General features: G+C 39.9%; 1 protein-coding gene across 4 annotated transcripts in view; it reads right to left on the reverse strand.

Moving 5' to 3' along the window:
- The window catches only part of DLGAP1 (DLG associated protein 1), a 145,728-nt gene that overhangs the window by 104,216 nt on the left and 15,685 nt on the right, over positions 1–25,827 (reverse strand). For all 4 annotated transcript variants that reach the window (XM_074146920.1, XM_074146919.1, XM_074146922.1 and 1 more), the window contains exon 2: positions 24,391–24,605. In XM_074146920.1, the coding sequence (XP_074003021.1) occupies positions 24,391–24,605 (215 nt within the window). The remainder of the gene's footprint in view (positions 1–24,390; positions 24,606–25,827) is intronic.

Below are 25,827 nucleotides of genomic sequence, written 5' to 3' on the forward strand. Positions count from 1 at the left end.
TGCTTTCTTTCCCCTTCAGGCCAGACACAATATAAAAAAGCGTTACAATGAAAAACAGTCCTAAGACTGTATTGTCTTCGGCACACTCAGCATTCAGATTCACAGCACAAAGCACAGTGTTGAGCCAGATGGGTACTGTGCTATGCCAACAGAAAATGACAAAGCAGAATAAAGTGAAAGTCCAGAAACATGTCCTGAATAGTTCTGTACCCCAGCAGAGGAGTGTGCTAAAATTTTCTTTTGAACAAACAGAAAGCCCCTAACAACACACTACACACAAACCAAAACCAAGAAAAAATAAACCTCAAATCCACCACTATTGCTAAATATCCCAGCTCTCATTTTCATAGCCTACAAAGGACAGCTTAGTTCCCCAGGGCTTAATTATCCCAGACTGAACGTCCTGCCTCTGGTGTGGCTGGTGGGCACATCCAACTTATGTTTCTGTGCTTAAATTTATTTGCATTTTAGTGTTGCTAGAAGGTAGAATAATCCAGTGCAGTCTGACACAAGGCAAACACTGAAGGACATCAGGGAGGAACACGTACAGAACAAAGTCATTCAAGTGCATCTGTCTGATCCTGGTCGTGATATGGGTCACCAGGCTGGGGTAATTTGATTATGTTGGCACCTATGTTCTGTTGCTTTTTCAGTGCAGAAAACACAAATCTGTCATGCTACTGACGGAGACAAGGGCAGCACATAAACAGTTTTGAGCATTCTTCCCCCTCACCAGGGATTTTTCTGGGTTTTGAAGATCTCCTTTTCTGATTTTGTATATAATCAAGTGAACCTCCTCATGGGGATTTTCTACCTTGAAGCTAAACAAAAATAATAAAACCTCTCTTCAAGTCCTTAGTGTGTTGTTAAAGAGCCAAGTGTGAGAAAGAAAAATCTAAAACTTAGAGACAACCAGAAAAAGCTCATCTACTGAAGAACAATTCAGTGTTATCAGCACAAAATTGGTATCTGCTTCCTTTTGCCTTATAAAAGACTTCACTGATAACACTACAAATCATCCTCACTGCATGAACCAGCCAACATGTACCACAAAGCCGTGTGGGACATGCCAGTGTCACAGGGTTTGTCACAGGGTGAGAAGAGGCAGAAATTGCAGTACAGTGTATTTGTCTCTCTGCCTGATTTTACAGATTCTTGTAGGGCTGCAGAGGAAAGCACTTAAAAAGAAAAATAAATCTAGAAGTCCACACAGTTTGGTGTCATGCAACTCTCTAGCATGTCTATCTCCAGCTGTTGTGGGATTATTGAGCAAGCACATGGTGACCTGCCAGAGAACTCCTGTTTGTTTGAAAGAGGGCAGCATGAACTGGATCAACATTTTTTAAGTAGCAAATGCTTCTACAAAGCCCAGTCCCTTTTAAAACTCTTCCCGTCTGGCTACTGCCATCTTCAGAATCAGCCATGAAACCACTCTGTGATTTTATTACAAACCTGCTTCCCTCTCAAAAGAAGTGGAATAATTGGGTTGTTTTATTTGTGTTTGGGTTGTATCAGTGCTGAGGTTGTATGACCACATTTCAAGAGCATCTTTAGCCCTTAATAAGTATTAAAATGTTAAAGCTGTGTTATTGCATAAAAATTCACATATACATTAAAACAAAGCTTCCCCTTTATTTCATAGATCCTCTCAGGTGCTATGTACAATCAAAAAAAATATAGGTTAATGAATTGAAGGAACCTTTCTGTTGCCATTGATGTGCTGTATGTTCTCTCTGCTTTCATAGAATGACAGAATCTTCTTGGTTGGAAGGGACCTTTGAGATCATTGAGTCCAATCAACAAAAAACAAAAATAAAACCAAAAAAACCCACCACACACCAACATCAAACACCAAAACCAAAACCAAACCAAAACAAACGCCCACAACCACACACCACACCCACCCACAAACAGACGCAAACCAACAATCTCGGGCACTAGAGCATGCCCTGAAGTGCCACGTCTACACGTTTCTTAAATACCTCCAGGGATGGCGACTCCACCACCTCCCTGGGCAGGCTGTTCCACTGCCTGACCACTCTCTCAGTAAAGTAATTCTTCCTAATATCTAATCTAATCCTCCCCTGCCCCAACTTCAGACCATTTCCTCTGGTCCTGTCATTATTCCCTTTGGAGAAGAGGCCAACACTCACCTCTCTACAACCTCCTTTCAGGTAGTTGTAGAGGGCAATGAGGTCTCCCCTCAGCCTCCTCTTCTCCAAACTAAAGACATGGTGAAAGAACAGCACAGCACAGAAGGGACACATAATGCCACACGCAATTGAGTTGGTTAGAGAAGCAGATGGAAGATGATGCAGACAGACATTATACAATTCTCTTTAATCATAAATCTGGTCTACATGCTGGTGCTGATTCCCGTGTGGGGGTGTGTGTGTGGGGAATAGTTGTGAGTGCTCTTCTGTTCCACCCTGGAGAGTGAAAAGAGATGCTGAAGCGTAGAAACGCTTCAGCCCAGATGACCAGCTCAACCCAACGATGTCAGGGTAAGCCATTTCTGTGCAACTACATGTAATTTTTGTTTACACTAGAAGAGAAATGCATCCTATCTTGTCACATGTAGCAGGGTAAGATTGTTATTGTCAATGTCATTGAGAGTGCCCAGTTTGAGAAGAAGAGCTTTCTTCTTAGAAGACCCTCTGAGGAAAACTGTGAGCCTTCATGGCCCCTATTGCCAATCTTACTGAGTACATGCTTAAAAGGGTTTTTGGAGAATCTTGCTTGAGGAAAAGAAATCTGAACCTAGACCAAACGTATGACACAAGGATCTTGTCTTTTTCAGCATGAGTCTCCTTTGGACTGGCACTAATAATCCTGGGAACAAGTGCTGCTCACCAAGAGAGAGATATATTTATCTAAACTGAAAAAGCTCTTGCCTTGTATCAGGGATAGCACTAAGAAAAACACTGCTGGAGGGCCTGAGCAGGTCAGCCCTGCCTGCAGCCCTGCCTGGAGCCCGTAGCCCCATGTTGGGGTGAGGATGAACCCTTTGGTGCTCTCTCTATTAAAGCCCTCCACCACTGCTTTGATGAACTCTCTCTTTGCTGACATAAGAATCAAATCCTCCTTCCTGCAGAAGGCACTCCTTCACCCCCCTCAGTGAGGCCAGGCTCACCCATCTCATCCCACATCATGTTATGTTCTTGGTTATTTCAGTGATTACTGACCTGCTACACCACTTAGACACACACAAGTCTATGGGGCCAGACGGGATCCACCCAAGGGTACTGAGGGAGCTGGCATAAGCGCTCACCAAGATATTTTCCATCATTTATCATCAATCCTGGCAAACTGGGAAGGTCTCAGTTGACTGGAGGTTAGCAAAAGTGATGCCTATCTACAAGAAGGGCCAGAAGGAGGATCTAGGGGACTACAGGCTTGTCAGTCTGACCTCGGTGCCTGGGAAGGTTATGGAGCAGATCATCTTGAGTACTATCAAGTGGCATGTACAGGGCAACCAGGTGATCAGGGCCAGTGAGCAGGAGTTTACAAAAGGCAGGTCCTGCTTGACTAACCTGATATTCTTCTATGACAAGGTGACCCTCTTGGTGGGTGAGAGAAAGGCTGTGGATGTTGTTTACCTGGGCTTATTAAAGCCTTTGACACCATTTCCCACAGCATTCTCCTGGAGAAACTGGCTGCTCATGGCTTGGATGGGAGTACTCTTCGCTGGGTAAAAAACTGGCTGGATGGCCAAAACCAAAGAGTTGTGGTGAATGAGTTCAGGCACAGCTTTTGGCATTGGACATGGACCGCTTCACCACCACTTCTGTAATTGCTGCTATTATCATAAATGAGTCAAATCATACTGTCATTTTCCTTCTCTTGGATGTCTGGTAACATACTCCGAACATCCTCTCGCACACCTGCGGATCTGCACTTCCTGACACATTGAAGATTGAGTCTCAGTCTGTATTAATATTAAGCTTACTCCTACTCACAGTACTGACAGACAGCTTTTTTCTTTTTTTAACCTCAGGGTATCAGGGATCAAGATAATCCCTGTTGCAGTCCTTGTGCTATTCTACAAAAGTCACAGTCTCCACAAATTCGGACCTCAACCACTTAATTTAAGTTTCAGGTCTCCCCCATTCATACATTAAAAATTTGATTAATTCAGCCAGTGGGAAAACCCAAGAATTACTACAGCGCTCTGCCAAATCGCAGGAGGAAAGCAGTTACTTTTCAGGAACGTCACCCAGCCGTGTGCTGAGCTGGCTGCACAACCAGCCCTCCCTGCTTAGTACCACGATTTATGCAGGAGCTCTGGCTTGCTCCCGGGAGTGGGAGGATAGCGCTCCAGCTCAGCTAAAAGGCATCTTCTGGGCAGACTTCCCGTAACTGAAAGTCCTCCTGCGCTACTCCAAGTTATAATATTGGGCAGTATTTATCTACAAATAACGTTTTCCAGTAAACACTAAAACCATATTTGCTGTCGAATGTCACTGCAGTGTTTATTTAAGGGTAATTTTTCCTGACAAATTGCAATCAGTGTCCTCAATTCCACATGGACCTGAAACCGGGTGATGGTCACCCACACACTGCATGGCCCTGAGCCTGCGAGCCCTGCCACATGCCTGCTTCCGAGTCACCTAGTTCAGAAAGACATTTCCAAACATCCGGGCTAGATCTGTATAAACATCTCCCAGTGAGATTAGGAACACATCTTGGTTTTGCAAGTCAACACCATTACTCCAAAACCTTCACATGAATAAGCAGCCACCTGCATTTTCCAAAAATGCATTTTACGCATGTAGCATTTTTCCACTTCCTATTCAGTCTTCTGCCATTTCAAAAGTCTCAGATACCTACTGAAAAAAAATCCCAACAGATTCAACACCAGCTGTACAGATGTGAAACACAAACCAAACGATTGGAGAACTCTAAAAAGCAAGTGCATTTTAAAGCAATGAGGAGGTTAGGCTTGCAACTGTAAGGGAGAAGGGAAAAATCCCTGGTCCAACTAAGCTAAGGGGCTGAGTTCACCTTCTTACATCCCTGAGTAACAGCACTACCTCCAAATGAATGTCTGAGAAAGAAAGACTCAATACAGGGCCAAGCATGCTATGTGACAAAAAACTTCTAATATCTGACCTGCTGTGGACACACATTATTTTCTTGATACCACCTGCAAATTGCTGACCTGAACTGTAATGTGTGCTGGTGGTGACTGTGGATTTTCTCTACTCTCTTGTTGGGCTCATTTTGAAAAGTCATATGTGCACTCTTACTAAGTGGCTATTTCAGTATCCTCTATTTTAGCAGGTTTGTATTTGAAGAGCACTATGCAGTTTAAAGTGCCTGAAGAGAAGACTGTTTTTCTTCTTTTCTAAGCAAGTACTTCTAGCTTGCTGCATTTTGTTTCTCTGCAGTCACTGGGTAGGTGGTGACTTAAAGTCTGAGCTACTCCTGATGGCACAGGGGTTGAAGGGCTGAGAAGACAGAGCAGTGAGCTCCTGTACAACTCTACAGGCAGTTTCTCAAGCTGTGTTTGTTAAGTGTAGCTTGGAGCTCAGATATGACTTGCAGCCATCACTTCCTGATTTAAAAAAAAAAAAAAATCAAAGATTTTTGGGGAAACCATTCAAATAGAGTTACCACTAAGATAAAACCCTGCCACTTCTCCTGTCATACCAGAGAAGCTGTCAATACTAATTTTTCTTCAGTAATTTTATTTAATGTCTAGAATATAAGTAAATGAAAAAAATAATGATGTGAAGTAGTATTTCTGTAAAATTCTCTAATGATTCTCTGGGCAGCAGTCTCTGCTGTTTTGGGAGATTTTCCCTTTTATCACTGATATTGCACAGCAAAAGTGATACCCCAGGAGAAGGCAGAATTTCCCTCCATGTAACTTTACCAGAGCTATTCCTCGGAAAAAAGAAGCTGATGCCACTTTCCCTTCAGGTGCTTTTACATCAAACAAAATCCCTCAAAGAAACCCAGATAATAAAAAAACCCCAGCTGTCCATGTGTATTTTATAACTCTTTCCATTCCAAAGTCTTTCCAGTTTTGTTTTGCAGTGATTACAAAAAGAGCTGTCTGTTGTACTGAGATACAACATGAAGTGTTAACCTGTTATTTCAGGAATGTGTGAAATATATTGTGGTCTGGGCAAGATGGCTTATTAATGGTTTTATAAACAGGGCCAAAGCACCGAATACCTTGAGGTGGAAGTCTGCAGTTGATTTCCATTATGAAAACTTTTCTGATAAATAGAAGTTTGCTCAAAGGATGTAAAATTACGCTTAACACACATTATTCTATTTTTTTTTCCCTTTTTTAAAAACAGATGCCTTCTGTGTTGTACCACTGGGCCAAATTTTTACAAAATGAATCCTGATAAAGCAGAACTAATTATATTTTGGACTAGGAGTGAACAAAGGAAAAAAATGTCTTTAGAAGCCTTCATAATAGTGATAATAGTGCCAAACCCATCTGGGAACTGAAAGGGATTTGTGGTTTGTTTGTTTGTTTGTTTGTTTTTATTAAATTAAAATAGACATTTTTTAATTCCATGAAAAAGAAACACCCTGAAACACTTAGGTGTGGGATTAAAAGAATGGAGAACCAGTTATCATGTCATTTATCATGCTGTTAGTGTCAAGTACGATGATTCAGATAGAGACAATGTTGATGTAAAAATTATTTCTGAAAAGTGGATGCTTTTCAGTGTTGAGGATCTTCAAAGGGGTTTTGCACCTCATTTTAAAGGAAAAAAGCCTTTAACTTATAGGAAAGTCAGCTGGCCTGTTGTCCTGTAATAGTAGGCATTCTTAAGTGTTTCCAAATATTTATTTGACTTTAATTGTCAGAATTAAAATATATGCTTTACTGAATTGGGACACTGCTCTTTTTCAATGAAAAAATAAAGCAAAAAGCCCAGCAAGGTCAGATGAAAAAGAGAAAATGTTCCCAAACTTCTGTATTTGGATAGGGAAAGGAATAAAGCTGGGTCCTTACAGAGGACTGATTAATAGTGTGCGGTCTGTCCTGTATAAATCACAGACCAACCAGCCGCCTGTGAATGCGTTTTCAAAACGTAATGATAGGATACATAGTGAAGCTGAAGATGGCCTTCTGTCCTACTCAGAAGATAAAAATACCTGGATATCTATGGTTTTGTTTAAAGCACCATAACAGAAAAAAAAAAAAGGAGGGAATATAAACTCTAAAATTTGCTGGATAAATAACTTCTACCTGGCATTTAAAATCATGGGCAATGGACTGGCTCATGGGTTTGGGTTACACTGTTGACAGAAATTTGCTGTGCGACCTGGAGAAGAAATCATATAAACCCTCAGGCTCAGCAAACCGGTATGCTGATACTTCCCTAAAGCACTGCTCAGGTGGATTTGTGATGCTCAATTAAAGTTAGCAAACATGACTGAAGTTCTTCGATGGAAGAGAAGAGCGGCACCTTATTTTTATTATATTACTAGAGGCAAAGGTGACAGAATGACTGAAATAATAAACTTCAGCCCCAGAGACAGATATTGTGCATAAAGTGGAATAGCTGGTTGATAAAGAGTGTTTGGTGTGATGGTCAAAAGGTACTTTAGAAGAAATGTATTTTTCGATTAAAACCATTATTATCTATGGATGGTGATTTACGACATCATCTCAAGTCAATGGTTTTGCTGAGGTAAGACAGAACTCCTTGAAAAGATCAGCCTAATAAAACTTCAGTGAGCTATGGAAAAGCGTAATGCCTAAAATGTCAATTTTAAGCAAAGCGTAATGAAACCTATATTACTTTCTCAAGCCTCACAACTCTTATGAGGGGGGATGCAATTTTGCCCTGAAGTTACATAATTTAACTGAATCATATAAGTATCCTATTCCTTAGAAGACCTCTTCCATAAATGACTGTTGTATCTATAGCAGCTATTTTTACTGCTCAGATTTTTCATCACCTTGACTAAGAAAACAGTAATTATGATAATATATTAATCCATTTCTTATTGTCAGAAGCAACAGGGAAGAGATCTGTCTGATTATGTTTGAGCACCAGTGTGTCTTTGCCTGCAGGCGGGATGTACAGGGTTGCTTTTGAAGGTTTGATCAGCATCCTGGGACTCTGGTTTCTTCTGTGATGTGCCAGGTAGGGACAAGTTGTTAACTCACTGAATTTTGTCCCTCTGACTAAGTAGATAGGGGTTGCTGCTAGGCGAAATTAAGTGGAGCATTCCAGCTCTGCAACACCTTTACATTTTCCTGAACCATCCACAGAGGGATATGTTTGGTCTCTTAGTGACATGAACACGCCTGAGCTGCTCACTGGTGTATGGGCATGCACTGACACATCCAGGTAGACGGAGGAAGCGCTAATATCCTGCTCATTGTCCAAAACCAGTTCCCAGTATTGCACCATGATTAGACAAACTAAGCTGCCTCAAATTCATCACTTTTTCAGTCTAGCATATGTCAGAGATCAGCTGTGATAAATTACCTGGATTTGGTGTAATGTACTGTGTGGAACCACAGAGAAAGGCAATAGAAGTGGTGTGACCTTCTTTATATGACTGCTACTGAGAATCATGTAATATAATGTACAGAAGGGACTGGGAAAACTTGAGAACACTGTAGAGAGGTGGCCTTGAAAAACTGAAAGGCTAATCACATAATGTACTCATGGACGTGTGCACACAGGCACCATGGGTTACCAAGCATGCAGGGAGCTGGAGGATGCTGGTCTGAAAAAAAGTAAGTTCCCAGTGGTGAAACTAATGGAATAATTCCTTGAGCTGTTAATAAAGAGCTCCATTTATTCTCTCTGGAGCCAGCCATCCACTAGAGGGAGGAATACTCTAGTGCTGCCAGTGATTTCTATTTATTATGCTTCTGCAATGCATTATGTTTTTCTTAGAACTCATCTCATGACGCTTGCAAAACCTATACAGTTAAAGGAAAAAAAACCTTGAGTTTTCACAGTTGATGAAGAAAGCATACAAATACAAAGTTCAAGGACTCAAGAAACGGAAAGCATATCAAAAAGATGCTGCACATCTATTATATCTTAGAATATATTCTGATTTTTAAAGCCCAGATGAATTGTGGACCTGATTTGCAATTAATTAGGATTCATAGGGCAATTTGCTTTCATAGCATTCAGCATATCATTACAAAAATGTTAGGATTTAAAACTTTTTTATGTACTTTTCATGAATGAAAGTATTTTCCTTGGTGACTAGAAAAGGCAGGGTTGAAAAAGGAATTTTCCTTCCTTACAGAAGCTGGTGACTTGCTTAAAAGGTTACTTACATATTCTTTAAGAATAAAGCTATTTGGAAGTAGAAACCAAAAAAAAAAAAAAAAAGCCCAAAACAAGAACACGCTCTCAATGGCTGTATTACTAATTTTGCTCCTTTCACTACAGATAGCTATGCTGAATATCCATTTATAGAAGGAAGGTAGCGATTTGGATATGCGAAGGAAGGTTTCTGTGTATATAGCTATTCACTACTCACTAATAAGAAGATATTCAGTAACAGGAAAACGTTAAATAAAATTAAAAAGTCATTTATATCTAAAAATAAGCAAGTAATTAACTAGACAGGTAACTGCTAGATGTATAGCAGGTCAAATCTTGGAGTTTTGCTGGAAGTCTTTCAATGGGAAACTTTGAGTCACGTTAAATTTGTCAATTTAGACAAATTCTGTTAAAGTTAATGGGTTCAGTCCTGCCTTTTCAAACAGGAACAAATCAAGCTTAAACTCAGCAGAAGAAAATGGATCAATATTCCTCATGAGAAGACTGTGGCAAGCTCATGGATAATCTTCTCTGTTGTGAGTGGCCTAAGATCTTGGATATAAGTAGAAAACTGCTCCACCACTAGCTCATGTGGGTTTTACTGTCCCTGGCAGCACCATGCTCTTGGTGGGCAATTAGGCTGCCGTCAGTATGGGACCACTGGTGCTGCTGTCTACCCTCACCAAAGAAGAAAAACAAGGAGATAATGACAGAGACAAGTGTTTCTCACAGCCTTTCAAATGGCTTTTCATCAGAACATTAACAGGTTTTCCAGGAATAGGCATGCACAGAGTGTACAGTGGGAACCCCCTCCACTCAGCCAGACTGTGATTTTCAGTGTGTGTGGTGTGCTTTGCTTCTCTGTGTGGCACGTACCATGGCAGCTCAGGCTCTGAGCTGCACTAAAATATCTTTTCCTAGCTCTGAAGGCCTTCCCTATGGAAAAAAAAAAAAAAAAAAGGCCTTTTAAGATTCCCTTCTGCTATAGTGTGAAGGGTAACAAATACGAAGAAAATTTATAGAGATGTGAGTGGGAAGCCATGGATTATTGTATGTAGGCAGGGTGTAGAGGGAAGAGGAGAGGTAGAACTGTATGAAGGGAAGAATGCCTATCTATCATTTACCCTCTGTGAAAGTATCTGAACCACCTCTGGGACATATGTTAGCAATGAGTGTGGGCTGCATGGTGATAGGAGAGGGGGAGACATGCCAAGATACGAGAGGATCGTACCTATGAATTTCAACAGACACAGCAAAATGCAACATGAGTTACTGTTACTCCTAGAAATAGTGTGCTCCCCTTCGGGCTTTCACATATCATGGGGAGAGCAAATACATACAGCAAGTGCAAAGAGAGAAGAGAACATCCTGGCAGCAGGATGCGAGTGGGAAGCACAGTTGAGGAGGAACTACAAGAACTGACCCTTTTATCCCTGGCTGAAGTCTTGCCAGCCTCTACAGCTCTTCCTTCGGCAGGGAAGTACGAGTATGATTTAACTTCTTCCCCACGCTGTTCCTCACTGCTCGTGCAGTATGGTGAGGCTCTTCCCAGGCATCTCAGTGAGCACAAGGAAATGCTGCCGCAAGCCTTGTTTCAGGAGCACAAAACAGGAGCTAAGAGCAAGGGGGCAATGACTAACGATGACTGTATAGGCATTTCTGCATCCTCTTTAGAAGGTTCCATAATTGCTGCACTAACTGTAATGAATCAATCCTCGTGACATCGCCACGTGCAGGAGGTGGGTATTATTATCCTTTTTTTTTACCCAGAGCTGGAGGCATATTGATATCCATAGCTGGGAAGAGGCCAGGCAGGGAGCAGCAGTGGTGGGGCACCCAGCACTCTTCCCTCAGCCCCTGCTCCCAAGGCCACAGCCTACCTGCTACAGCCACCTACACATAGATGTGGGGGCCAGGCTCTCCTGCCACCCTGCTACCCTCTGGCAGGAAAAGGGGCAGCACACCTGAGAGTTTTACATTTCAAGTCTTTCATTTCAATCGCTCGACTGATCCTCCCCTTCCCTACAGGAACAACACAAGCCAGGCGCTCATTCCAGGTGCACCCCTCACACTCTTTTTAGACCTGAGAAACACCGAGCAGCCAAATCATACCTTAGAGTGCTCCTGAACTATAATTAACCTTACTGTATCATTTTATGGAAGAGAAAGTTGTTAAATTTGTCTGAATTCAAAAGAACTTGGAAGAACAGTGGCAAGATAATGTTTTTAACAAGCAGCTTGATTAATTCATGGCAGAGGATATCATCTCATTGTGCTGGGTAGGAGGCTGACATTTAAAACTTTTTATGTACTTTGTCGGGGGGAGAAAAAGCCCTCCATAGCTCAGATTTTAAATGCTACACTTAAGATTTGTAAACAACCCACTGCAGAATCCAGTACTGAGGACTCAGATCCCAATTGCATAGTATTCCCAAGGACTTTCAGAGAAACAGTTGACAATCGTTTTTCTGTGCCTTATTCCTATTAAGTCTCATGCCTTAGGGAAAAAAACCCAGTGATGATTTCAAGTAGAATGCATACGTCCCCATGGAGCGGGATGCCCTCCCAGTGGGTATCTCAGGCCTGTACTAGGGGCTGAGGGTAGCTAAATTCATCTTGGATCTAATCTGGATCAGCTCTAACCTTCCCAATCTGGCTGCCTTCAGTGCTGCCCATGATAGAAACACTATAATTGTGAAATACAAGATAGTACAATAAAACCTGTAAGGCTCTACTCAGAAGTAATCTTGCACCTGGTTTTGGCTACAAAAAAAGACTAATTTTGCTTTTCTTCTCTAGAAATATAAATATTCTATTTATGAGAAGGGGTTAGATTTTTAAAAATCTTGATAATTGAAAATACTGTAAAACAGGCTTGCAAATAAACATCAAAGAAGTTCTAAAATCAGCGTTTTAAGTATTATTTAACTGGTCAATTTTATTTCATCCTCTTCTTTAAAAATATTCCTTAAAAATAAATATTTTTCCTCTGGTATTATTTATTATTGTCTATTATATACATAATTTAAAGAAAACACCTAAAATAAAACACATAATCTGAAAACATCTTCAAAAGATGAAGAATCTCTGCAACATCAACATCAAACTACAGCCCTGTTTTTAAAGAGACAGCTGTTCAGGTGATTCATTGTTTGTATGACCTTCAAATGGATTATTTTATTATTCTTTGGGCTGTTGCCCTTAAGGGAACTAGTGACATTAAGTAACAAGCTATCATTACAGGGACATACTGATTCCAAGAACAGGGGAAGGAAATATAGTCATAACATGCAATTTCAATAGAAAACGAGAGCTTGTCAATCTTCTGCCAGAGGCAAAACACTCAGGCAGATACTGCAGTCATCACAGAGATATAACGAATCTGATTAACTTCTCTGGAGAAGGGACAATTAGAGCTGATAGGATAAAGCCTTCTTGGCGTTCACGCGTGTTTGCACAGGGATCAGTGTGCAAGGGCTGCCTGGCCTCTGGTTGATGACAAGGGCTGCCAGGCTGCAGTCATGAGCCACCATGGCAACTTCTGTCTGGAGGACTGGAGCAGGGAGCAAACCCAATTGCCCAGGAAATCACTCCAAAGATAGCTTGGAGTGTGACTGAGTGCAACAAACCACCACATGTACGGTGACAGCAACAGAGCACTGAAATGAAGGCAGGCATAGCCATTTTCCAACACAAGCTGCACGCCTTCTTGGCCAGAAAAGGATGCAAAGAGAAGGATCCAGGAGTGCTAGCAACAGACCGACTCTAGTTGAGACTAGAAACTGTGGGATAAAAGAACTGTAAAAGACTTACAAGGTTGAAATTAGTAACAGGACTAGTGAAAAAGGTTAGTAATTAAATCACCACTGATGAAAAACTTAGTGGGAGAGTGTGTTAGGATCAGGGCTATAATAAATGAAAGTAGAAGAGAATGCTACACTCTTATTATTTTCAAAGGTGTGAAAATCATTAAAAAAGGAAATAAAGTAATCATTGGGGAGGTGGAAATATAGAAATAGTTGATAGGCAGAAGGTCATTCTGTTACTGTGTGAAGGGACAATGACTCTAGATGTGGTATTCTTCATGCAAATCTTGGCTCTTTTAATGGCAAAAGGTTACTTAGCTAAGTACTAAGGATTATTAAGTAGGAATATTAAGGAATCACTTAAAAAAGGAAAAGAAAAAAGAGACGAGAAAGGGACACCAGCAATAGTGACGTAGTGCTGATATTCATTCTAGCCACTCTCAGTCTAACATCTTATTTGAATAAGGCATCATCCACTCCCTCTCAATTCAAATTTGTTCATCACAGGTAATCAGCAATTAATTTGTGCCCCAAATCAAATGATCTCTAAGTAGGGGGTGGGGGGGAAGTAATAGATAGAGAGTTACTGCTCTGCCAGAAATGACATTCTACCCAACAGTAAATGACTGAACAACTGCAGTGGCACAGCCTGACTCACCAGCATTTCAAACAAGTCTGAGCAAGAAATCTCTGCCAAAACCCTCGTCTCACAGCTCTTACAGCCACATGACTGAGATGAGTCCAGCAGATCCTGCACCAGTCTGAAATCCATGGCTAGACATTTAGATTGGACCCTATTGACTAGACAGTGCCAAAGTTTCTGAGATTTCTAACATCTTTGACTGCAACTTCATGAGGATGGTTGAACAACATGTTGGGTACTTCCTAGTAAAATAAGGAAAAGACTTTTTCAAAGTCGGAAATTGCCACCCCCCCAAATTCCAGCTTTTATAAATATAACTGTTATCACTGATACAAACTTAAATATTATGAGATGAAGTCATGACTCAGTTGCCATGACTCCACCTGGAGTACTGCATCCAGCTCTGGGGCCCCCAACATAAGAAAGGACATGGACCTGTTGGAGCAAGTTCAGAGGAGGGCCACAAAGATGATCAGAGGGATGGAGCACCCCTCCTATGAAGATAGGCTGAGAGAGCTGGGGTTGTTCAGCCTGGAGAAGAGAAGGCTCCAGGGAAACCTTATAACGGCCTTCCAGTATCTAAAGGGGCCTACAGAAAAGCTGGTGAGGGACATTTTACAAGGGCATGTAGCGATAGGGCAAGGGGTAATAGTTTTAAACTAAAAGAGGGCAGATTTAGATTAGATATCAGGAAGAAATTCTTTACTGTGAGGGTGGTGAGGCACTGGAACAGGTTGCCCAGGGAAGTTGTGGATGCCCCATCCCTGGAAGTGTTCAAGGCCAGGCTGGATAAGGCTTTGAGCAACCTGCCCTAGTGGGAGGTGTCCCTGGCCATGGCAGGGGGGTTGGAACTCAATGATCTTTAAGGTCTCTTCCAACCAAGAGCATTCTATGGTTCTATCACTCTATGTATCCTTGGTCTTGAGATTTATGCAAACTTCAGAACCAAATTATTTCTCTAAATGTGATAAAAGCAAAGTAGCAGTTTTCTGTTTTGTAAAACAAAAATTAAAAGCAATAATTGAGGTAAGAACCTTGTATTATTTTCCTTTCTAGTACATTTTCAATTTTTGTTATGCAGACAGTAAGAAATATTGATTATTACAAAACAGATTTTTAAGAAATGTCTGTACTGCCTATTTTGATGTGGTAAAGTAACATATAATAACTGTGAAAATTTTTAGGACTAACCGAAGGGGGACTACCTTCCAAAAGAAGTTTGTCAAGGTTTCCTTTCAACTGTAGAGTAATGAAGGTTTAGCACAGATTTGCAATGGCAATTGTCAGATATAAAACAAGAGAGATTTATGTACTAGTCCTGAAAGCTCCTGAGCTTGCCTTCAGCATGATACATCACTGTCACAGTGCAGAGCTGCACAGACACAACCCAAGCATAGCTGCCACCCCGACGTCACTTAAATAAAGGGAAGGATTTGGGTGCTCTGGATGTGGCTGCTGGCATTCGGGGATGACAAAACCAGTTAGTGCTTTCTGCAGTCCCTGGGCTTGCTGCAGGCAAAGCTGCTGGGAAGCTGGGGTACAGGCTGGTCAGGTAGCACAGACTTTCTGGAGGGGAATGGGAAATTGCTGTGCAACTCAGCGACAGATGCAACAACAGAAATCTGTCACAGGAACTCCGTAGCTGCTGCAAAGGTGCTTTCAACAGAATTTTTTTTTTTTCCACACCAGAAAAATATCACAAGCAGTGATTGTATGATGGTTCTCTATCTTTGTGGTGTGCAACAAATGAGAAAGCAGGCACAATTTAAGAAAGTCTTTAAGGATTTTCCCTTCTCCCCTCCTGGAAAGATTTATAACTTCGTTAGGAGGAAAGGAGATTTTAAAAAGTCAAATCTCTTCAGATGATCTTTCCTTCTCGTGTGTCACTGGGAGCAGAGTGGCATTTAATGTTGCCCTCCTTCAGCACCTTAGCTACTAGAGGGGCCATGCACCTTCTTTGCTGTCCCCTGTCCCTAACCTTTACCCCATACTGCACCCAAGCCAGCAGAGAATTACTAAAATAAGTTGAAAGTTACTCCATTTTAGCAGTAATAGAAACACAAGAAAATACAAGAAACAAATGACTGGGCATCAACATGACTTAGATATGACTAAAAGATAGTATCTTTTATTTGTAAGAGCAGAACAATTACTCATTTTCATGTCTCTCTCTCTTACCCTAACGTGATGGAAATTAACAGAAGATCCCAAAGCATGTCTGCAGAAACACTGTTTGACTTGTAATTTCACATTAAAACTAAAGCAAAATACACTATTTTAACTTTTTCCAATTTCAATCTAAAAGGGTTTCAGCATTTCACAGTGAAGGAATTTTGCACTTCTAGCTGATCAGAACAGAAAATTATTATGAATTATTAACTTAATTATTGTTGCCTGTTTGCTTGTCTTGTTATGTTGGACAGTAAGGACTCCAGACTGAATTTTGTGCAGATGTACGACTCTTTTTATGCCTATGAATTTTCTGCATGGCAGATTAAATACATCAGCTGAGCTCCCCTTAGCAAACTAAACCAGATAGTACAAGATCACATACCAAGAGCCAAGCATGGTATGGCTGGCAGCAGTTGGAAAACAATTGCAAAACGCTAGCAATGAAATAACATTTAAAATACATGAAAGAATTGCACAGCACTGTTGAGGGTGGGATATCTATATTTACTATTCAACAGCAGGAATAATTTGGTCCTGATGAGAACTGTGGTTTTTGTATTTAAAAAATAAGTTAAGAAAAGGAAGCAAGAACTGTGATAGTGGGTATATTCAATAGCCTGAAAAAGACAGACAGAATCATAGAAGATAGGTCTGGAGGGGTCTTCACAAGGTCATTTGGTCCCTCCTCCTACCCTAAAGCAGGATCAGCAATACCTAAATTTGTCCTGACAGACATTTTCTACCCTTTTCTTGAAAATGTCCAGTGAAGTGATTTCTCTTGGCAATCCACTCCCGCACTCATCTATCATTACCATTAGGAAAATTTTCCTAACATATAGCTTGTGTATGTCCTTGCAGTCTAAGGCAGTATTTCTTCTGTCCCCACTGGACATTATTAAATTCCTTTCTGAGGCAGCCTTTTAAGTAGGTGGACAGAAGTAGGGCTTAAAATAAACAAGACCAGTTTTGCACACAAACATGCAGGTTGGCTGTGTAAAAACTATACCCAGAAAGAGATGGCTGAAAATCACATCTTGATTCAGTGATTATAATTGTGTTTCTTAAAGCAAGCCCTAGAATGAATAAATATTTACAGGTTTTAACTGAGAGAAGCTAAAAAGTTGGAAGTCCTTGCTTTCGTCTGTAGTTTTGTCTAACATAAAGCTAAATCTTGTGCAAAGTTGAGCCAGATGACCAGATACAGGACAAGGATTTTCAGTTATGCAAATAAAGCAATCATTTAAATGAAATTGCAGCCTTTCTTTAACAAATTATCGGCTTCTAAAATGTTGCTCCAGTATTAGCAAAAGATCACACTCTGACTAGCAAAGGTAAAGGCTTTTTTCTGGCCGATGTTTATTCTTATGTAAGTTAATTGTAACTGTTTCATTGCCCCAAATTTCAGCAAGTAAAGGTAAAAGTACAAGTGAGGCAACAATTGTAGTAAAGGTCACAGATTACAACAAAATTCTGACTTCTCATCTTAGAGAAACAAGATTTAACATTATTTATACAAATGTGACAATACTGATGTAACAGGGCATAAGGGCATATGGAGCTAGGTGTGAACTGAACGGGGTAAGTTTTACGAAGGGATAAGCAATATCTGCTAGCAGTGAAACGGTAGTAGCTAGGGCATCTCAGTTTCATTGCAAGGTAAACTGGTGAGGATCATGACAGAAGCAGAGAAGAGCAGTGCCCATCCGACCTATGTATTACACAGTGAACTGTAGGAATGCCCCGTCTCCACAGAGGATTGTAGAGTGAGATGAGTGGGTTCATTTCTGTGCTGTAAAGGCATAGGTACCTTTGTGTGAGAGGACACAAAGCCCAGAAGGGAAGCTGCCACGGGACACAAGCTTTCTCACATGCCCATCAGTGGTATTAAGCATTAACTAACTGAATGTACTTTATATATCATCAGTGGAAAGTTGCATCTGTTTTTTAAAAGCTCCAAGCTCTAAGTTTCTTCAATAAATTAATATTCTCTGCTCCTTAAATATAATGTACACAAAACGGATGTCGACTGCCATAAGGAAACTATTGGCTCTAGAGGTGTGCCCACTTACTACCTCCAAATAAATATATTATTTATAGTCTTGCCTTTCAAAATTTCTTCTGACTTATAAATTATTCACTGAACTTAATCATACCTGTCACATGAGCCTAAAAAGTGAGGAATCTGTTCAACAGCTTCTCCCTGGTTTTCAGAGAGAAGAGAGAAGGGATTGCAATGATATGAATAAAAAGGTAAGTAATATATCATGCATCAGTGACTGCAGGCTGGGAAAGTTACTACCTATGCCAACAATAGTTCTAGAATACTATTCCTTCAGCTGCATATCCAAAGCTCATGAAGATGCTCCTGTCTCTTTCATGGGAAATCCAAAAAGCTCCCCTTCAAGCAAACAAAACACACCTGAAGGAAATTGGAAACAATTCTTTCACTACCTAAAGGTTTGATGAAAGTGAAAGAGATTGCAACATGAAACAATGAAACACGTTACTGGAAATATACTGTAAAACACTAATAAAAGATTAATCAGACTTGGTCCTTTTGTACTAATTAGGAAAGTCATTGTTCCCTAATTGGAAGTCACTCAACAAGAAAGAAAATGAACAAGCTTCCCTGCATGTGTCTAAAAATATTCACCATAAGGAAGTTGAGGTATTGTATCACCTTATATTTTCCCTCTCCCTTCCCCCTATCTGTGATCTGGGCCAGTGAAGTTAATGGGACATTTTCATTAATTTTTGCAGAATGAGGACAACTCCATTTAAAAAAAAAAAAAAAAGAAGAAAAAGCTTTTGTTTATATGACACATTTTTCTGAGGATATTTTGGAGCATGTTATAGTATTACAGAAACACCTTAAAGTAAATAGGACCTCATTTCTAAAACCAAGAGGGTTTTCATACCTACGGACATACGTTACGCTGTATGGTGAAGTGCAGTGTAAGGATATCAGCTTCAGTTTGCTCAAATGCCAGAACAACCTAGGCAGTGTGTCAGACTACAATTATCCTTACATCCCTTACCATTTCCCTCAGCACAGACACTCCCCAAGAGCAGCATTTTAGAAGAGCTGAGAAAGTGGGAGAACCATCTCCAGGGTTTATATTGTTCTATAGTTTTCTGAGAGCTGCATATTTCCGTTTGAGAAGCCATGAAGATATCTATATACACAAACGCATGTGTTGCGTCACTATAGGGAAATCAAAGCTATAACGACCTCCAGCTTTGTGTATAGCGTTTAACAACGTCCTTGCCACCAGACATTTAATTTGCTGTGTCTTCAGTGTAAAAAGCCTTTGAACCTTTGCTTATCCTTTCATTCACATCAGTCCTAGCATCGAGTTTGAAAACAGACATTACACATTTTCACCATTAATTCACTCAGTGCAGATGATGCACTTTACTTTCCCATCAGTCTGTGTGGATGTGCCCATGTGTGCATATCACCTTTCTTCTGATCACCAAAAATTATCACCAGTCAAAATTATTTGGGAGCCTTCCTGATTATAAAAGTATTTTGAATGTAATTTCTTTGACTCGATCAGGGGATTTTCTATCTGAAACATCTTATACTATGTAGCAATGGGGTGGTTGGATTTTTTTTTGCAAGTCATTCTCGCAGAGCTGGTCCTGCAACTCTGTCAAGATTTGATTTGTAATATAGGTTGACCCTAGCTTGAAGGCTTGTCCTCCAGGAGCTGACCTGCTCAGTTCTCAGACAGGTGATGAAAAGTTGGAATTCAGGATGTGTAAATCAGATCTACCTCTTTCTTCTTGCTTTTGTCACAGCTAGTAAGTTTGCTCCCAGATTCTGCATTTTAAATGAGCTTGATCATTTACTGTGATTTTATAGGATTTAAGAAAAATGGCACCACAGATTTCAAAATAATTTTATCTTCAGATTGTTATTAATAGACAAGTAGAAAGTACTTAAGCTATTTGTATTAGCACATAAAAAATATAAACCTGACTGTACACAAATAACATGCACATATTTGGAGATACTATTTTTGGAATGTCTCTGATAAACTTTAAAGTTAGGAATTGGTGGGTTTATTCTAAGTATCACTCATCTATGCAGTAAATCACAGGGATAGATGCAGCTTTGATGGAAGTTACACAGACAAATTCTTTACCATGGGATAAAAAGGAGAAAAGCCTAATGCTTTTTGCTTTCATCATCAGTGGTGTAACTTAAAAAGTGTTGTTACCCATTAAAAGTGGTTGTGGCATTTATAATTGTGTTTCTCCAAGTCACAGCTGACTGGAAAAAACATGATGTGTCTATTAAAACACCTTGAAAATAAAGATTTGACAAGAAAAAACTCATTTCTGTTCTTCCTTCTCTCCTTTTCATGAGTTCTACAAATGCATTTCCAAAGTACCAAGATTATTGAGATTGTCAATACACTGGTGATCAGAGTACAACTTGTCTCAGAAAAATGTTTGTATGATCAAATATGAGTTTGAAAGGAACAATTGTGCCACTTTATATAACCCAAAATCCATGTAAAATGTCCACAAATGGTATACCATTAAGTACTGTGATGTTTTATAAAAAATAAAGAAAAGAAACGCAGAAGACTCCAGTAGCTGAAGTCCCCACAGTAGCAGCAATATTGAGTTAGGAAGCAGAATCTGAACCCATATTTTAAGCAGTGAGTGTGTGTGGAGTGGAGAAGAGGAAAGATAGAGCATGAAATAGGAAAACTATGGTAACAGTTTCTTAGACCTCTTGTCCTCAACAGAGTTTTCCAGCCCCTTCCATATTCCTTATTTTTAGGTTGGGAAAGTGCTGCCATCAAGTTATACCTTGTGCTGACTCACCAGCTACTTTGCACACACATGCTTCAGGAGATCATAAGGGATGCCTGCAGATCTTTTTCTTATCCAGCTACAGATCTTCATAAAAATTTCTGGAATTTTATATCTTTCAAACTTCAGTATCTCTAGCAAACTTGGTTAAAGTTGGCCAATGGATTAAAAAGTTACTGGGAGGCGGAGGTGACAGGTTGGCATGTGGACAGACCATATAATTGCATATTTTTGTCCAATGAAAACCAGGATAAACATAACCAAGGTACATATAGATAGCAAAGGAATATGTCCTGAATCAAGCTCAGCAGTAACGGAAATGTCAGTTATCTGTTGCCTGCACCTTCTTTCAAAGTTAGCTAACCAGTCCATTTTCCATCTGCTTACAAGTGCAAGATAAACTTTTGCCACTTTCCAGGAATGGGTAAGAAAACGTCACTTTTTTCAGCTGGATCAGTTTATCTAGACTGTGAAAGATTAAACACCATGAGGACACTGCCAGCAATGACAGAGAGAAAAAGCTGCTTACTTCCTGGTAGGATAATGAGAGTGCAGCAGCGGAGGTGTGCATTTCAAGATCACAGCAAGCTGTGCTTTATTCAGAATGGTACCACATCATTTGACACATGTGCTGTAACCACATGGAAACCATGGCATGGGAGGAATATTGTAGGAGGGAGATTGCAAGGCATAGCAAGAAAAAAAAGAAAAAAACTCAGCAAAATCAGGAAAATAAATTTGTATCACGTAAAGGAGATATGACACAGTTGTGCTGTTCAAAAGTTATTCCTTATATAAAAAGAAACATTGGTAATAATGAAAACCCTTTCTTAGAAGAGTAGGCGCATGAGCAATGGTATGTAGGTAGGTGGGAGGAACAGCGTGGGCTGAGAGACCAATATTAGACTTAAAGTACTCAGAGAGGAAAAGTCCTCACAAGATGAAAAATGCCTTCAAAACCAACAGTGAAAGCAAAAGAGAACATGTTTTTAAGTTGTTTGCTCTGTGAAAGATGAAAGTTAAGCCAACTAGAGACTGAATAGAGAAAACAGAGAAAGAGAATAGCAGGAAGAAGCGCAGAAGATCCCTGACAATTACCACTGTAGAAACACTACTTTCACAAGGTGCCTTGTTCTTCACTGACAGAAAAAACATCGTTAAAGGAGTGAAATACCACTCAGCTTTAAGGTGTTAACAGTGTCCTGCAAGGTCAGCTAGAAAGTCCACTAGTGTCAGTAAAAGGCTGCCTGCTGACTAGCATGACTTTTGGCTCATTTCCATAAAGCTCTTACTCAGGTGCAAATTGAACTGAAGTCACCAGTAAGCCAAGGAAATAACTTGTTATCACACATTACACAAATGCTTGATGACCTATATTCAGTGAGTTAGGGGCCCTAATTTAGTCTCTGGCTGACATGCCAGCAAAACTCTATCACAAGTCTCACGAGTAATCAGGGTAGCCCTGGGATGAACAAGCAATGTCATGGTCAAGGTCAAGTCATGCTACTGAGACAGTATGAAGAAGTCTGCAAAAAAGATCTAGCTTAACAGAATACTTCAATTCCCAGAGCACGCACTTGGTTAGTTCTCACCACCACCACCCCCCAAATTATTACGTTCAGCAGAAAGGAATAAAAGCAATGCATAATTATGTATTATACAATTTGTCTCTGAAAGTGGAAAGGTTTCCCAGGAAGAGATATTTCTATAAAGTATCATCATAGATTAAAAGAAATAATTCTACTTCATCCCAATTTACGCTGAAAAGTCATTGAAAAATAGAAGTTTTTTCATATTATGTCCTCTTTTTTGTTTTATTACCATTTACCATTTTTCCCTTCCTTCTACCCTGTGATTTTCATCCTACTTCTGCATAGCTCTTAAACTTACATGAATTTTACAGAGTGCAGCTTAAAATTAAGAACATTCCTAAAAGCTTTCCTGAATAGGAAGAGATTAAAAAACGTATGTGAAATGAAGTATTCATACAAGCACTTTGCTGAATTACAATGACTTCAAAGCTAAACCTAAAAGCTTCTGCTGCCTAGCCCCTCTGATCTAACAGCCCCTGTGTGTGAACAGTGACATACAGGAGTTTTCATTTTTTAATAATTCCACATTCCTTTTCAAATCTCATATCTATAGAGAACAGAAATGACCGAGAGCAAATACACTCATTGTGATGCATTGTACTTCACGTATATATTACAGAACTATGGAACACATGTTTCTAAAGTCTCAAAAAGAATAAGCTCCCTGCCTGACAGTGTGGCCATGCATAAAGTATGGCTTTATGGAGTTTGTGGTGGTACCTAACATTTCTGTTCACCTTGCAGAGGCTGCAATAACTGATCTCAGGAGAGGAGTTTTGGCTCAGGAGAGGATGTGGTAAAGTCTGCTGGATGATAAGAGGAATCACTGGATCCCTTGATCCATAAGCCAGCTGGCTTATGAAAATCCCTGCAGAAAATGAGACTACTTTCTCCTTTGGACACTAATGGAAAGACAGAGCAGAAGCAATTCCTGGCTTCCCCTGAGACAAAGTCAGGCAGGATGCTATGGGGAGCTGCAATAAGCATGTTTGTGTCTTCTGGTCTATTCATTGCTGATGTCAAGAGCATGACATTTTTAACAAGGATCAAACGCTTTTCTCTAAAATCTATTTCTCAGATAAGGTCTCTGAGAAAAAAATGGGGTAGAGGAGGACAAGGAAGGAAAGGGAATTAATGAGGGAAATGCAGAAGGAGTCTTTTGTCACTAATCACACATACTAGGAGAGATACAGCTCTTCTTTTTTTTCCATTTTAAAGCTACAGCCTTAGGCAAGTTATACTAAAATTAGGTTATTTTTGGTTCAGTGAACTATGATTCACTATTACGGCTACAAATTTTGCAGAAGACAGACAGAAACAATTGTTGATTTAAAACCACACTATTTTCTTTTATGGATATAATTTATTTTCTTGCTTTAGAATCATTTAAAATAAAACACTAATACCAAAAATTGTCTATTTGTGCAATTTTCATGAGAATTTGGGTGGCTCTTTCAAAAGGCCCAAATAAAAGAAAAACACAAAGTTACATTAAAAAACCCATAAATTCAGCATTCCTCTTGACTAAAGCTTTCATAAACGATAAAAAAAAAAAAAAAATCAGTTTTGGTTATATTTCTCCACAAAATACAATGCCATTCTGAGTGAACTAAAAACTGGAAACCATGGATTTGTCTATTTTCAAATGATCATTGTTCTTTTTAACTAAATTTCCGATGCTCTCTGATGAGTTGCAAAGACTAGCTTAGGGCTAATTTCACGTTGAGTATATATAAATACACAATTATGCAAAAATTTCACAGGTCAAAGCTATAATTTAGCAAAGTATTTAAAGAACAGACCCATTGTACGTGCCTGAATACTCACTTAACACTTGAAATACTCTGCAAATTCAAAGTGCAGGTAGTCGGGTCCCTTTTCAGAATAACATTGAAATACTTTCCCAAATCTACTCTTGTTCAGAAAAAAGACACCCAAAAATAAGCATGACCAAACACACTTTTTAAAATAGTTTCCTTAACGGGTACCTAGAATTAAAGAGTAGAAGCAAATAGGAACAGGAACTGTATGTTTTGATGGAGAGCCCTATACGATGTAGTAAAACACGGACTTACTTGAGGGTGGTGAGCTCTGTGAGGGATGGCTGGGTGGCCTTGAGATAGCTCTCTCTCCGTGCAGCAATCTTTGGAGATGGCTTCGGACTTGTGTCTGAGTCTCCACTGTCATCATCTCCCATGGCTTTGATGTAACTGCCACTACGCATTCGTCGGCAGGGAATCTCATCATCTTTCCCTCGTGGAGTGTATCCAGTCCATTCATCTTGAGGAACCTGAAGTGATAAACACAATTCTCTTATTAGTATACTCTTCCCTCATGTAATTGCACAGCAAGATATGACTGTGCTAAGCCACAACAGGGCCATAACAAAAATTCTCATGGCCAAGGGCCCATCCTCAATCCCATTTGACCATGAGTTGCTGTTTGCAGTGGAGGCCCACTTCTCTTCCTGCATAGTCACAAGCACCTCTGGAGCTGTTTGTTATTTTCCACTGTTTATCTGGGAAGTTTCTAACAAACATGCTGACATAGGAACCTCAGTTAGGTCTAACACTGGGCTGGATAAATCTAGTTTTTTGGTGTTTTTCATTCAAAGTGTTTACAAACCAGATCAGGGTATTTTTGGTTCAGCTCAACCTATTGAACACCTTTGGGGAGGCAGAAAAGATGAAATACAAATCCCTATATCACAGTCTTTTCAGACAGAGTATCCATAGCTACACTCACCAGGATGATTTTAGTTCAAGATAAATTTTGAATTAGTGGAGCTATGTACTAATTATCACAAAAATAGGTTTTCAAGTGTGAAATTATACTACTATTGCTTCTATAGCATAATTAGTGCGAATGAACACCTGCCAGGTTGCAGCAATCCTCCTTTTGAATTATGTTGGTCTGAGTGTGTGAGTCATACAACTCTTTATTCCTTTCTTTTTCTTCTTCTTATTGACATGCATTATTTCTCTTGATCTGAAGTAAGTGCTGTCTATTCTTCGCATTCGAAATCTGGAACACCGGGAATGTGCATTCATGAGATTTTGGGACATAGCAGAGGACAAGAGCACGTTGATCTTGCCCACTCATCTTTTCCCTTCCTCTGCTCTTGGGGCTTCTGACCATTGTAAACCAACACCCTCCTCTTTCCTGTAACAGCAGAAACCACATGCAGTGGAGCAGGGTCCTTGAAGGAGTTGTCCTGAAGTTATTGTGCAGAAACCCCATTTTTATAGTCAAGGTGAAACTGAAACAGGGTTTTTTTAGTTAAACATATTTTGTGTTAGATTTAAATAAAAGTAGTTGTGAATTTTTAGTTTGCTACTTTTCTGATTATTCTCAGTAAATCAGCTCTATAAAGTAAACTATAGCTACAATGCTCAGAAACCCTTTTACAAGCCAAATCTGGGTTGCTAAAATTTGTCCTATGGCTTACGAATACCAGCAACTGCCAAGATAATAATAGAATGGTTTTATTTTGGTGACACCTTAAAGGTGAT

The sequence above is a fragment of the Numenius arquata genome, chromosome 4 (assembly GCF_964106895.1).
Source record: "Numenius arquata chromosome 4, bNumArq3.hap1.1, whole genome shotgun sequence".
Classification (NCBI taxonomy): Eukaryota; Metazoa; Chordata; class Aves; order Charadriiformes; family Scolopacidae; genus Numenius; species Numenius arquata.